This window comes from Equus asinus, chromosome 11 (assembly GCF_041296235.1).
Source record: "Equus asinus isolate D_3611 breed Donkey chromosome 11, EquAss-T2T_v2, whole genome shotgun sequence".
NCBI classification, from domain to species: domain Eukaryota; kingdom Metazoa; phylum Chordata; class Mammalia; order Perissodactyla; family Equidae; genus Equus; species Equus asinus.
Genome location: NC_091800.1, coordinates 10,109,739 through 10,121,877, shown reverse-complemented (window position 1 = coordinate 10,121,877; position 12,139 = coordinate 10,109,739). Strand labels below are relative to the sequence as shown.

At 39.7% G+C, this 12,139-nt stretch overlaps 1 protein-coding gene across 3 annotated transcripts in view; it reads left to right on the top strand.

Annotated features, from left to right (window-relative positions):
* FLT3 (fms related receptor tyrosine kinase 3) overlaps positions 1-12,139 on the top strand; it is a 120,587-nt gene that overhangs the window by 81,214 nt on the left and 27,234 nt on the right. For all 3 annotated transcript variants that reach the window (XM_070520450.1, XM_070520449.1, XM_070520451.1), the window contains 5 exons: positions 1,297-1,426; positions 3,236-3,363; positions 3,687-3,826; positions 3,924-4,077; positions 5,131-5,299. In XM_070520450.1, the coding sequence (XP_070376551.1) occupies positions 1,297-1,426; positions 3,236-3,363; positions 3,687-3,826; positions 3,924-4,077; positions 5,131-5,299 (721 nt within the window). The remainder of the gene's footprint in view (positions 1-1,296; positions 1,427-3,235; positions 3,364-3,686; positions 3,827-3,923; positions 4,078-5,130; positions 5,300-12,139) is intronic.

Genomic DNA, 12,139 nt, shown 5'->3' with positions numbered 1-12,139 from the left:
ACCATGGATGAGTCTTAAAAACATGAGGTTGGATGAAAAAATGAAATTATGCAAGACTACATATTGAATGAGACCATATGTTGAAGCTCAAAAACAAACAAAGCAAATCAATATATTGTTTAGGTCCACACATCTCTGTGGTGAAAACATTTTTAAAAGCAGAGAAAGGGGCTGGCCTGATGGTGTAGTGGTTAGGTTTGTGCACTCCGCTTTGGTGGCCCAGGGTTTGCAGGTTCAGATCCTGGGCGCGCACCTACACACTGCTGGTCAAGCCATGCTGTGGCAGTGTCCCACCTACCAAACAGAGGAAGATTGGCACAGGTGTTTGCTCAGGGCCAATCTTCCTTGCCAAAATAAATAAATACAAGCACAGGAATGATAAGCACAAAATTCAAGATAAAAGTTACATAGAGTTGAGAGATGAGAAGAAGCACAAAAGTAGATTCCAAAGGTATTTATTAATATTCTGGTTATTAAGTTGGGTATAGGTCCATGGGTATTCCTTTTTATTCTCATGCTTCAAAATTTACACTTCATATATACTTTTGTGTATATATGTGTGTGTGTGTGTGTGTGTGTGTATAAAGAATTACATAATATTTTTAAACAAAATTTATTATAAGGAGGGAGATTGGAATTCAGTAGAGGGAAACTTTCCTTAAAAAGAAATGGTTTGTTGAAAAATGGAACAATTTACCCTGGGAGGTAGTGAACGCCTGTCCCTAGAGGGGTCCACGCAGAAGCAGGAAGAAAGTTTGTATGTTAAGCATTGTGGGGTGAGGGGCAAAGTGTGTTGGTCCCACGTGAATGGGAGGCTAAGCTAAACCTCTAAATTCTGTTCCAATTCTAAGTCGATCCTACTATATTTCTACATTTCTAGATCAGTATATTTCTGCCTAGTTCTAAATAAAATTATGGGAAGAAAGTTGGCTGTTAAACTGTATAAGTATGAGTTTTAAACTTTATATTATTTCTAGTTTTCTTTCTCTTATGCATATCGATATTTGTATTTTTACATGGCCTCACTCCGCTTACTTTAGTTGTCTGTGGATTTACGAAATACCCAAAGAAATTGGCTACAAGGATAAATGCTAAAGTTGGCACTTCAGCCAGTGTTAAATTTAATATTCTGGTGAGGAGAAGATATATTATTATATATATTTGGAGAAGAGCAGAAGACACTGCTATGGTATAAAATACTAACTTTTCTTAATGATGTAGGATTCTTTTTTTGAGGGGGCTGCTAAGACAATTATTTTTCAAATATTAAAATGTTAATAATTTATGATGCTTTAGATACACTGCTTTACACATTAAGGAGACCTTACTTTAGAAAAATGGAGAATCAGGACGCCCTGGTCTGCGTATCTGAGAGCATTCCAGAACCAATCGTGGAATGGGTGTTTTGCGATTCACAGAGTGACAGGTATGACACGTATAAATATAACTGCTATTACTTTACTTTTTTTGGTCTTTTTCTAATATAGTTGACATCAGGTTACCAAATGATAGGAATGTGGTCCCAAATTTTAGAGGAAAAAGAAAAAGAGATTACCTATAGACGCTGTATGTACAATTTAATTTATTACCATTTTAACAGGAAACTTTGGCTCCTTAAAGAGAGAGTATGGACTTCTCAGGGAGGGTAAGGGGGATGTTTTAGAAGGGCGTCTTGTGGAACTCCTCAAATGACTCACGTCACTTGACTGCAGGGTCCTCCCTGGACATTACACCACACAAAGGAAAGCCCTTTTAAGTTACAGAATTGTTGGCTCCCGGAGCATCTTGTTGAGGAACCAGAAAGGTACTGATTTTAGTGTATAATTCCCATAAGTAAGAGATTCCCTGTGAATAATTTGTCATTATTCTGTTTATTCTGGAAAAACAGTTTAATATGGTTGTTTAAAGATGTAGAATCTAGCCCAATTCGAACCCTGGTTTGCTTACTACCTGTGTGGCCTTGGGCAGGTTACTTAACCTCTCCTGCCTCATCAGAAGAATGTGGATATTAACTGCCTCCTTACAGGAGTGCTATGAGGATGAAGTGGATTACAGAATGTGAAGCACAGAGAGCAGTGCCTGGCAGATAGGAAGTGCCATATGATGTTTACTCTGTCTTTTATATGTGTCATAGCAAAGTTCTCATAAAGTAAGAATTTAGGCAGTTTGAACTAGTTAAAATTTACTAAACAACTTTTATCAAAAAATGGGACTAAATAGAAGGAGAAAAAGTAAAAAATCAGGTTACCAAGTGATATGAATTCGTGATCCCAAATTTTAGAGGAAAAAGAAAAAGAGATTACCTGTAGGTATATATGTAACATGTGCACAGAAAAAAAAGATTGGAAAGCTACACACCTAAATAATAGCAGCTTGTATCTCAGGGTGGTAGGAACATGGGCAATTTAAAATTTTAATTTTAATTTAAAAATTTTCAAAGTTCTTTTCTTGGATGTTTTTTCTATTTTCAAAAATTCCTACAATGAACCCAATTATTATTGTCTTATAATAAGGGAAAAAAATCTCAAGGAAGACACCTGAACAAAGAAAAGCATACACTCGCATAAACTGATAAAGAGGAGAAAAGTGGCTCTACTCAGACTCCCAGAGCAGAGTCTGCTTTGGGAGAGGTCCTGGTCAGGGAGCTCTCAGGAGTGTCAAGGTCCGTTTTCTGCTGAGGCGGGGCGAGGGGAGGGTGTGCGGGCAAATCCCGAGATGTGGTCGACCGCCCTCACGAGTGACAACGCGGCTGTCCTCTCTTAGCCCTGGGGACTCTGGTGACTTTTGCAACTTGAGCCTCTCCCTCTCACTGGTAGTCCTCTTCCGTGCTTCAGGATACCCACAGAGTTAAGCTGTATTAAAACCTAATCATGCCTTCCTTTTCTCTCCCCTCCTCTGTCTCCTCTGTCTTCTTTCTCAACTCTCCTTTTCTTCTCTCTCTTTAAACAACAACTAAAAAAGAGGTCACCAAACACAAAAACTTTTAAACTGTTTTATTATGTAGTTCTCTCGTGTTACTCTAATTGATTGAGATAATGAGAAACTAACTAGTTCCCTTATGAACTCTGCCAAAACCATAGATTGGGGTTTGTTCACCTTTTGACCTGCCTCTGTCTTGGCACTCTTAAACAGGCTTAAAACAGGCTCTAGAACCTGTAACTCTGTTCTTGTCCTGAGCATTCATTTGTAATTTTAAAACATGTTTAGTCAAATGACATTTGTTTTCTCATTGCAGCTGTAAAGGAGAGAGTCCAGCTGTTGTTAGAAAGGAGGAAAGCGTACTTCATGAATTATTTGGAACAGACATAAGGTGCTGTGCAAGAAATGAGCTGGGCAGGGAATGCACCAAGCTCTTCACAATAGGTAAGACCATGATATTATGTCCTTCTGTTTTCAGTGACGATCCCTTAGACACGATCTGGGACTAATCGCGACTGCTTAGGTAATCATTCAACTTCAGAAATTCCATAATTTCTTTATACCGTTTTAAATGTAATATTATGGATTCTGTAACTGATGATTTCTTCATAAAAGAGCAGGAAATCTCTAAAAGATTCTTTTATTAAAGTGGTTCGTAACATTTGAGATGACGTTAAAAGCTTTGTTCTTCAGAGTGTTCAGGATATATTTTGTGATGAGGAAAAATCGTTTTTTTTTTTCTGACTCGGGATGTGTTCATCTTCTAGATCTAAATCAAACTCCTCAGACCACACTGCCACAATTATTTCTTAAAGTAGGGGAACCCCTCTGGATAAGATGCAAAGCTGTTCATATAAACCATGGATTTGGGCTCACCTGGGAGCTGGAGCATAGAGCACTGGAGGAGGTAATATGGAGAGTCTGCATTCTGAAAATGCAGGAACAAGGAGCTAAGAGTGCAGGTTGAAATCATTAAATTCCAACTCTGTTCTGTTAAAATCTAGGGCAGCTACTTTGAGATGAGCACCTATTCCACAAACAGGACTATGATACGGATTCTGTTTGCTTTTGTGTCATCAGTGGGAAGAAACGACACTGGATATTACACTTGTTCCTCCTCGAAGCATCCCAGTAAATCAGCTTTGGTCACCATCCTAGGTAATGTGGGCTGCCCATGTGATCTTTATTCACGTTTTTAGTTGCTTTCCTGTCGAATGGGAAGTATGTACTGCAAATTCTGGTTTCAGTATAATGCTAGTATCAAGAAACTGAGAAAGAAGCTGAGTTAGAATAGCTTTTCAAATAGCGGCTGCCCGCTCCTTCCTTTTCCAGTTAAACCGTGCCCCCTGGAATGCCACTGTCTTTACACTGACCACATTGTAATGTGACCATCTGTTCGTGCATTTTTGTCTTTCCATAGACTGTAAGTTTCCCAAGGACGAGGATAACCCTTTCTATCCTTGTAGTCCCAGAAGCCAGCAGAGAGCCTGACACAAAATAGGCTCTTAATAAATACTTGTTCTAGAACTAACTGAGAGGGGGCAGTGAGCAATGATCGAGAGAAACAGACAAGCACTTGCATGCATTGGAATTTGGGTGGACCACGAAGGATCTGAAAATAACCAGGCTTTAATAATCTCAGATTAGGTGGTAGCCTTCAGCCATAATGAAAAGGCTAAATGAAATGATTCTGAAATGAAATGAAGTGATTCTCTTATCAAACTAATAAGGAAGTGGACTATAAGGAAGTCCTGAATATTGCTGGCTAGATTATTCTTTTATTTGTGCCCTGGATGGTTTTATGTTGGATGTGTCACAAGAGGTGTTCTGGCTGAGAACAGGGGCTTCCAGACTCTGTCACTGGACCCCTACTGCGTTCATGGTTGGCCAGGCGGGGGGAGCCCTTCAGTCTCTTGAAATTGTTTGCAAAGTTGGTAGGTTTATTTATACATTTCTTTGGAGGACAGTCAATTATTTACATCCATTTCCTAGCGGAAGCTTGACTCCAGAAGGTGATGAGCTCAGGCTCATGGCTGGGGGCAGGACTCCTGTATTCCTTGTTGGACTATCGGATCCGACCTGCGGCATGCCCACATCTGAGTTTTCTTGTGATAAACTGATGAATAAAAGTTTATTTATCTTCTCAATATATTTCCATATGAATCTCATTATATAATTTATAAGTGCTTTTTTCTTTTTTTTTTTTTACAGAAAAAGGATTTATAAATGCTTCCAAATCAAGTGAAAATTATGAAATTGACCAGTATGAAGAGTTTTGCTTTTCTGTCAGGTTTAAAGCATACCCACAAATCAGATGTACGTGGACCTTCTCTCAAAAATCATTTCCTTGTGAGCAAACTGGCCTCGACGACGGGTACAGGTGAGACAGCAAAGAGCCCTGGGCCTCACCAGCATACATAGCACGACTCTTCCCGTTGCGCTCGAGAAGAGCAGTTTTGTATTATGGGTTTACATATTATTGAGTTGACATTGAAGATGAGGAGACAAACAGCAGATGTGAGGACACAGTGACAGTGTTATAATCAGTTCAGATAGTGTAACCCACTGCACGAAAAAACAGAAAGAATTGTGTTAGTTTGAGTTTGGTTCTGTGGCGTTTTCTGAGTCACCACCCTGTTCCTTCCTGATTGAGGGGACGTGCATAGCACGCCGAGTCTCCTTGAGCACATTGCAGATGACTGAGGAAGTAAAACCCCTTAAGACAGGAAAACATTATCTATAGGTGTGTTGACTTAAATTTTCAAAAAGTAGATACAGAAATAGCCCAATAATAAGTGCTGAAGGAAACTTTCATTTTCCTGGTGATTTGTACAACTGTCCTCAAGGTTCTCTTATGGGAGAAATTCTGCATTCCCTTCAAAGTGTACTGGAAAACAAAAAACGACTTTTTTCTTGTATTTTCTATGGCTATGACGCCTCTTATCTCTTCAAACTAATCCTATGTAACAAAGTTTCAGCCTAGACCATGAGGGACTCGGAGGTACTTGTCATCTCTCAAGCAAGTCAACAGTCTAGAATAAATCATTGTTTCTCAACACGTGGTTCATAAACCAACTATATAGGCATCATCTAGGCAAATTTCAGACATGCTGAACCAAAATTGAGGCAAAATGCCCAGATTTTGCATTTTTCATGAGAAAATGCCTATCACAGGTCTATATCTGTGCTGTGCAATGCTGTAGCTACCTGCCATATATGGCTACTGAGAACTTGAAAGGTGGCTGGTCCAAATTGAGATGTGCTGTAAATGTAAAATACACACTAGATTTTGAAGAATTACATGGAAAAAAAAAGGTAAAATATATCATTAATAATTTTTATATTGATTATATGTTAAAATGATAGTATTTTGGATATATTGAGTTAAAGCCTATTACTACTTCTTGCTTCTTTTTACTTTTCTTATGTAGCTAGCTGGAAATTTAATTTTGCATTATATTTCTATTGGATAGCACTGTCTAGGTGAAGAATAAGAGTTAAACTTTTTTCACTTTGATTCTTTTCAGTGTTTGTTTCATGATTAATGCAGCCTCCTTCATACCCGAAAGTGATTTGTAACTGATCCTCGTTTGCATTTTAAAAGACTGTTGTAGCGCAGTTTGCAAGGAACCTTCTTTCCTCTTCCACCCAAACCTCCTAATGTTGGAAGCATTCATTTTTCAGGTCATTAAGAATGCAGCCTTTGGTCTGTGAGCTGACTGTGAGTGATACACACTCCGCTAACTCAGGGTTTGTCAACAGCAGCACTATTGACATCTTGGGCTGGATAATTCTTTGTTCTGGGGGCTCTCCTACGCATTGTAGGATGTTTAGCAGCATCCCTGGCCTCCACCCACTGGAGGTCAGTAGCACCACCACCCCCATTGTGACAACCAAAAATATCTCCAGACACTGCCAAACGTCCCCTGGTGAGGAAAAATTGCCTATGGTTGAGAACCACTGCCTTAGAGGGATCACTCCATTGTCATAAGCCCTTATTCTGAACCATCAACCTTTTGAAAGCAGATGTCCAGGGAGTCAGCCCTGTCTGCCTGGTTGAACTGACTACCACAGGCCTGTGTTGAGAAGGATCCCCTCCCTTCTTTGTATTGTGACCCAGTGTCAGAGAAGCTCCTAACACTATGGGATTCTCTTTTGAAGCTGATTCAAAGAGATAGAGGATCAGTTCAATTTAGTTCAACAGATATTTCTTTAATGTCTTCTTGATCAGTTTGATACTGTGAGGGGCTATAACAGTGAATAAGGTAATATCTCCTACCCCAAGCCCCCCTAATTTACACAGGCACGTTTAAGTGCCGGAGGCCACTCGGGAGATCATTACTACAGTGCTGATGACATCTGGCACAACTTCTTGACATTAGATCTTACAGAATTACTGATTAGAGGACCATGTCTCTGATATATGGGTCATGGGCCAATCTAGTGGGCTAGTTAATTTGGTTTCATTCCATGGCCACAATCTGCACCCCTGACCCCAGGTAGTTATCCTATAGACGTAGCCAAATGAATAAATCAGGGAAGGTCCTGATTCCTGTAGTGTTTTGTACCTCTGTCATCTGTAATTACCTGGTAATGTAGTTAACCTCTTTCTGTGTTGAATCTCACCAGTGAGTTTGCAAGCGCTATAAGGATAGGCTCTCCGTCATTTCTCTGTTTTTGTACAATGCCTCGTTCAGTCAACAGGTGTTAATAAATGAATGAATTCATCATCACCCCTCGAAAGCAACTCAAAGTGCATAGCCTGGGCCTGAGATGAGTCAATGGTATCTTCTTTGCACTGCAAGGACCACACACGAGGCACTTACCGCAACATCCAACACCCAGTGTTGATTTTTTTAAAAAAGTTCTTGGAGAACTACAATGTTTGTTGGTAACAATGCTACACCAGTTGTGATGAGCCACTTGATATACAGTGCAAAGGGAAGATGGAGTCTCCTTCTTCATGAAAAAAGCCTCAAAATATTGAACAAAAAATGAACAATGAAAAATTTGAGCACACCTCTGGATGCTCTAAATGTCTTTTGCTCTCCACAGGAGGCTCTGTTGAGATGAGGGGACAGATTAAATTATAATCTGAGTTCTTTTCAACTTTTTATTATAAAAAGTTTCAAACTTACTAATTATCTGAAGGACTGCGACAGTGAGCATCCTTTACCCACCACCTAGACTCAATAATTTAACCGAACTGAATTTGTTTTGTGAAGTACAGTATTTTTTTTAAAAGATTGGCACCTGAGCTAACAACTGTTGCCAATCTTCTTTTTCTTTCTGCTTTTTTTTTCCCCAAATCCCCCCAGTACATAGTTGTATATATTTTTTTTAGTTGTGGGTCCTTCTAGTTGTGGCATGTGAAGTACAGTATTTTAATCATGTTGCCAGAGATGACTTTATAAGTGTGACATGAGTTTTTTACGTATAACTGAAAGGTCTGTGTTATAACACTACTCCTGAAAAAGCTTTAGTGCGGTCATGATGTGTGTGCCAGAAGTCTTTCAGCTTCCCCACCTTCTCAGCTTCATTTCTCCAATTTACTTCCTCAAATATTACACCAAAGTTTATTAGGGCTTGCCTTTATGTGTTTGCATTTTATTAAATTATAACTTTCCAGCAGTCCTGATATCCTGGTCTTGAGAAAAGGTTCTAGGATATTTCATCTGTTAGTTTCCGTAATTTCCCATCTCTATAGACTTAATTATAAACACCAAATCTACCTTAGCTTTTCCCAGTTTCATGGTAAAAGACAAAAAAAAAACAACTTATGAAAATGTTATAATTATTAGCAATTTCTTCTGAAAGACTCTCCTTAGGCTTGCCCAATCCTTGTGTTTTCCTTTTCCCTGAAATATTTAATTTCCCAAATCTGTGAGTCTAAGTTCTGCTCATAGGGGTATTAACTGAGCACTTTCTGGTAAGCGGCAGTGTGGTGGTCATCTGGGCTCTGGGTGGTGAGGCGGGTCCTTCTCAGGGACAGACAAACAGAAATGCAGGCTGTCAGATCAATGAAGCGTATTGAGCCTCTCTGGGAGGATGGGTTTTTTTTTCTGAAGGAGATGAGCCTGGAGCGTCCATATACAGAAAGGAGGGAAAAGATGTTTGGATAGAGTGAAGTACCTGGAGCCCCCAGCCACATCCGGCCCCCCTCAGTTGTAAGGTATTAACCACATCGTATGAGGCCACTCACTGAGAATCAGAGAAACTTCTTTGAGCTCTTACCATGTGCCAGACAAAGTGCAAAGTCCTTTATATGGATTACCTCAGTTACTCCTCAGAATCCCCTTTTGTGAAATATGGAAACAGGCTGTTACTTGCCCAATCACTTCGGACAAGGTCAATTCCCTTCATTCACTCCTGTTTTCTGAAATTGCCTTAAAAAAAAAAGAAATAACACCCATAATTCCACCTCTAGAGGTTATGTTTCAGATTTTTTCTATGTAACCACCATGATAGAAACATATAAATATAGATTTTTTTACAAACAAGAAACGCACTATGCCATTTGTAACCTGATTTTTCATTTAAAAATGTCATTTCTGTCTATGTTAATAAGTATAGTATTATATCTTACATTATTTACATTATCATTTTAGTGGCTGTATAGTATTCCACTTTTTAGAAAACTGTATTTCACCTAGCTCCTATTGATAGGCATTTACTTTAGCTTTTTTCCTTTGCATCTTTCTTTTTTATTTGAAAGTGATTTTCCCACTTACTGTATACTCCAGAGTAAAGCTTCTAAATGTCTTTTTTCAAAATGTTTACCAGACTTACTAAGCCTCATAGTAGTGATAATCTAACACATAGATTGTGTTTACTACATGCTAGGCACTATTATAGACACTTTTACAAAATTGCTTTAATAAAAACTTAACACCGAGTTCTCCTCCAACAACCATATGAGGTAGATACTATTACTATCTTCATTTTACAGATAAGGAAACTGAGGTACAGAGAGCTTTAATGACTTGCCCAAGGTCACACCACTGAGCAATGGCAGAGTTGGGATTCCAGCAAAAACAGTTGGCTGCAAAGCCTGTGTTTTTAACCACACTGTTGTACTGCCCCTTGACACCCACTCATTTCAGAAGTGTGAGATTCTCAAACACAGTGTATGAAGAAACAAAATACAAGCATGCTGTTCGGTTATTTAAAAATAAAAGTGTGCCTCCTGAGGAGAGTGCCACACTTTGCTATTGAGTTTCTAATGGTCACCCTCCCCCAGGCTTGTCAGCTCCCCTGGAATAAAAGAAAAATGAGCATGGTTTTATATAGAGTAATATAAAATCATCAGCATCTCTCTCCCGCCCCCCGACTATCTTTATCTCATTCAGGGCAGAAATTTGAACAGATCAGATTCAGCTTGAGCCGGGCTGTGTTCCTCTCTGCCCCATCGAAACTGCAGGCTGAGGGAGATAGGATGGCCGGCTTCCCCAGGGGGTGACTGTCGGTCCTGCCTAGAGCACCTCAGTCTAGTCAGCTCTGCTCTCCAGCTTCAGGAGCTCTCAGCATCCCCAGGACATGCTTGATTACTCTCTGCATTCTGATTTGACTTTGATGATCCCTTGCTCTTTGAATAAAGCATTCTTTACTTATGGTGTAAAATTACTCCCCGAGCCACTGGAAGGAGCCTGCCCTTTCCCACCTCCTCCCATCCAGGCACTAAATGGACAATAAAAATGACCTGCATTTTGATTATACAGAGGAGAAAACTCTTTTCAGAGTTGTAATGAGAATACATCTTCTTTGTCACCAAGATGTTATTTCACTGTAAACTCCAATTTCCTGATGTCTTGTCTCATGCCAGCTTGCCCTTTTTAGAAAAACCCTAGGGGAAAGAGGAAGCTTTGAATCTCCCAGTCACCTAATTGGTTAGTCCCCTTGGAATTTCCAGAGGCCTTTCAGCGATGCAGTTGCTATTTGCTAGGGGTGACTGTCACAAACAAGGGGACGACCTGTTTAAAATGACCTGGATATTCACTTATGTGTTCAGTCTACTTATGTGACCCATCTCCCATCTGGAAGACTGAGAACATTTCAGATGCCATCCTGTCTAAACCCTGGCAGATCCTACTCCATTAAGGCAGCACACAAAACTTAGGAGGGAAAAAGTTTACAAAACATTTTGCTTTGGTGCCTAAGAGTCAGTAGTTGTACTGGGAATTTCTTTTTTCTATCAAATTGATAGGTGCTTTTGGCATGGTCCTTGGCTAGCCACACTGGCTTCTTTTCTATCTCCTCTCTTCTTCCTTTTCAGGGTCTTTGCTATTGTCCTGTGAGAATTACATTTTCCCTTTTAGAAGCTCACATCTTTCTCTTCTTGGACCACTTAAATGCTGCCTTCCTAAACTCTGGAAATCGCACGTAGCTGTATTTACTTTTCTTCCTAGGTTATAATTTGGCTTTCCCCAATCTTTGCATCACTTCCGCTTAACCAACCATTTCCTTCTTGTTGTCCAGAAGTAGGTCAGGATAAGAAATTCCTCTTTTTACTTCTTCAGACTTCTTGTTAATGAAGCAAACATAAAGCTTGTTAAATGCTCTCTTGATAGGTCAGAGAAATAAATTCTCACGTCACTTTACATACTCAGAATTGCCTTTTAGCTTCAGAGTTAAGGGCAAAGAACGTTGGTGTCAGATAAACATGGGCTCAAAAGTTGTTCTGTCAGTTGCTAGGTGTGTGTTTTGAATCTTAGGGATCAATTGGGATTCTATTCTCTCCCTCATCTTCCATATCCAATCCAGCACCTGCTGTTTCATTTTTCCTGGTGCTTCTTGGGTTTGCTCTCTCCTCTCCTTTCCCATTTTCCCTACCTTAGACAACGCTTGTCTTTTCACGCTCTGAACTCTCAAGTCTGAACATTTACTTCTCCTCTCATAGGACTTCCCACATTATACTGTAAATGTTACTTACTTGCCTGCCTTCACGACCAAACTGTAAATTCTGTGAGAACAGAAATCTAATTTTCCTAACTCACTGTTGTATTCCTGATTCCTCCACAAATAGGCTCTACCATTGACAGCCGAATGAGTGAATGAAATGAATGAATGAATGAATGAATTCCTGGGTTACTACAATAACTGCCTCCAGGCTTTTCTCCAATAAACTTTTCCTGCTGCCATCACTCTAAACTAGAATACTGTTCATGGTATTCTCTCCTGCTCAGGAACCCACAGCCTCTTGTTTCTGCTTTCTCCTTCAGGC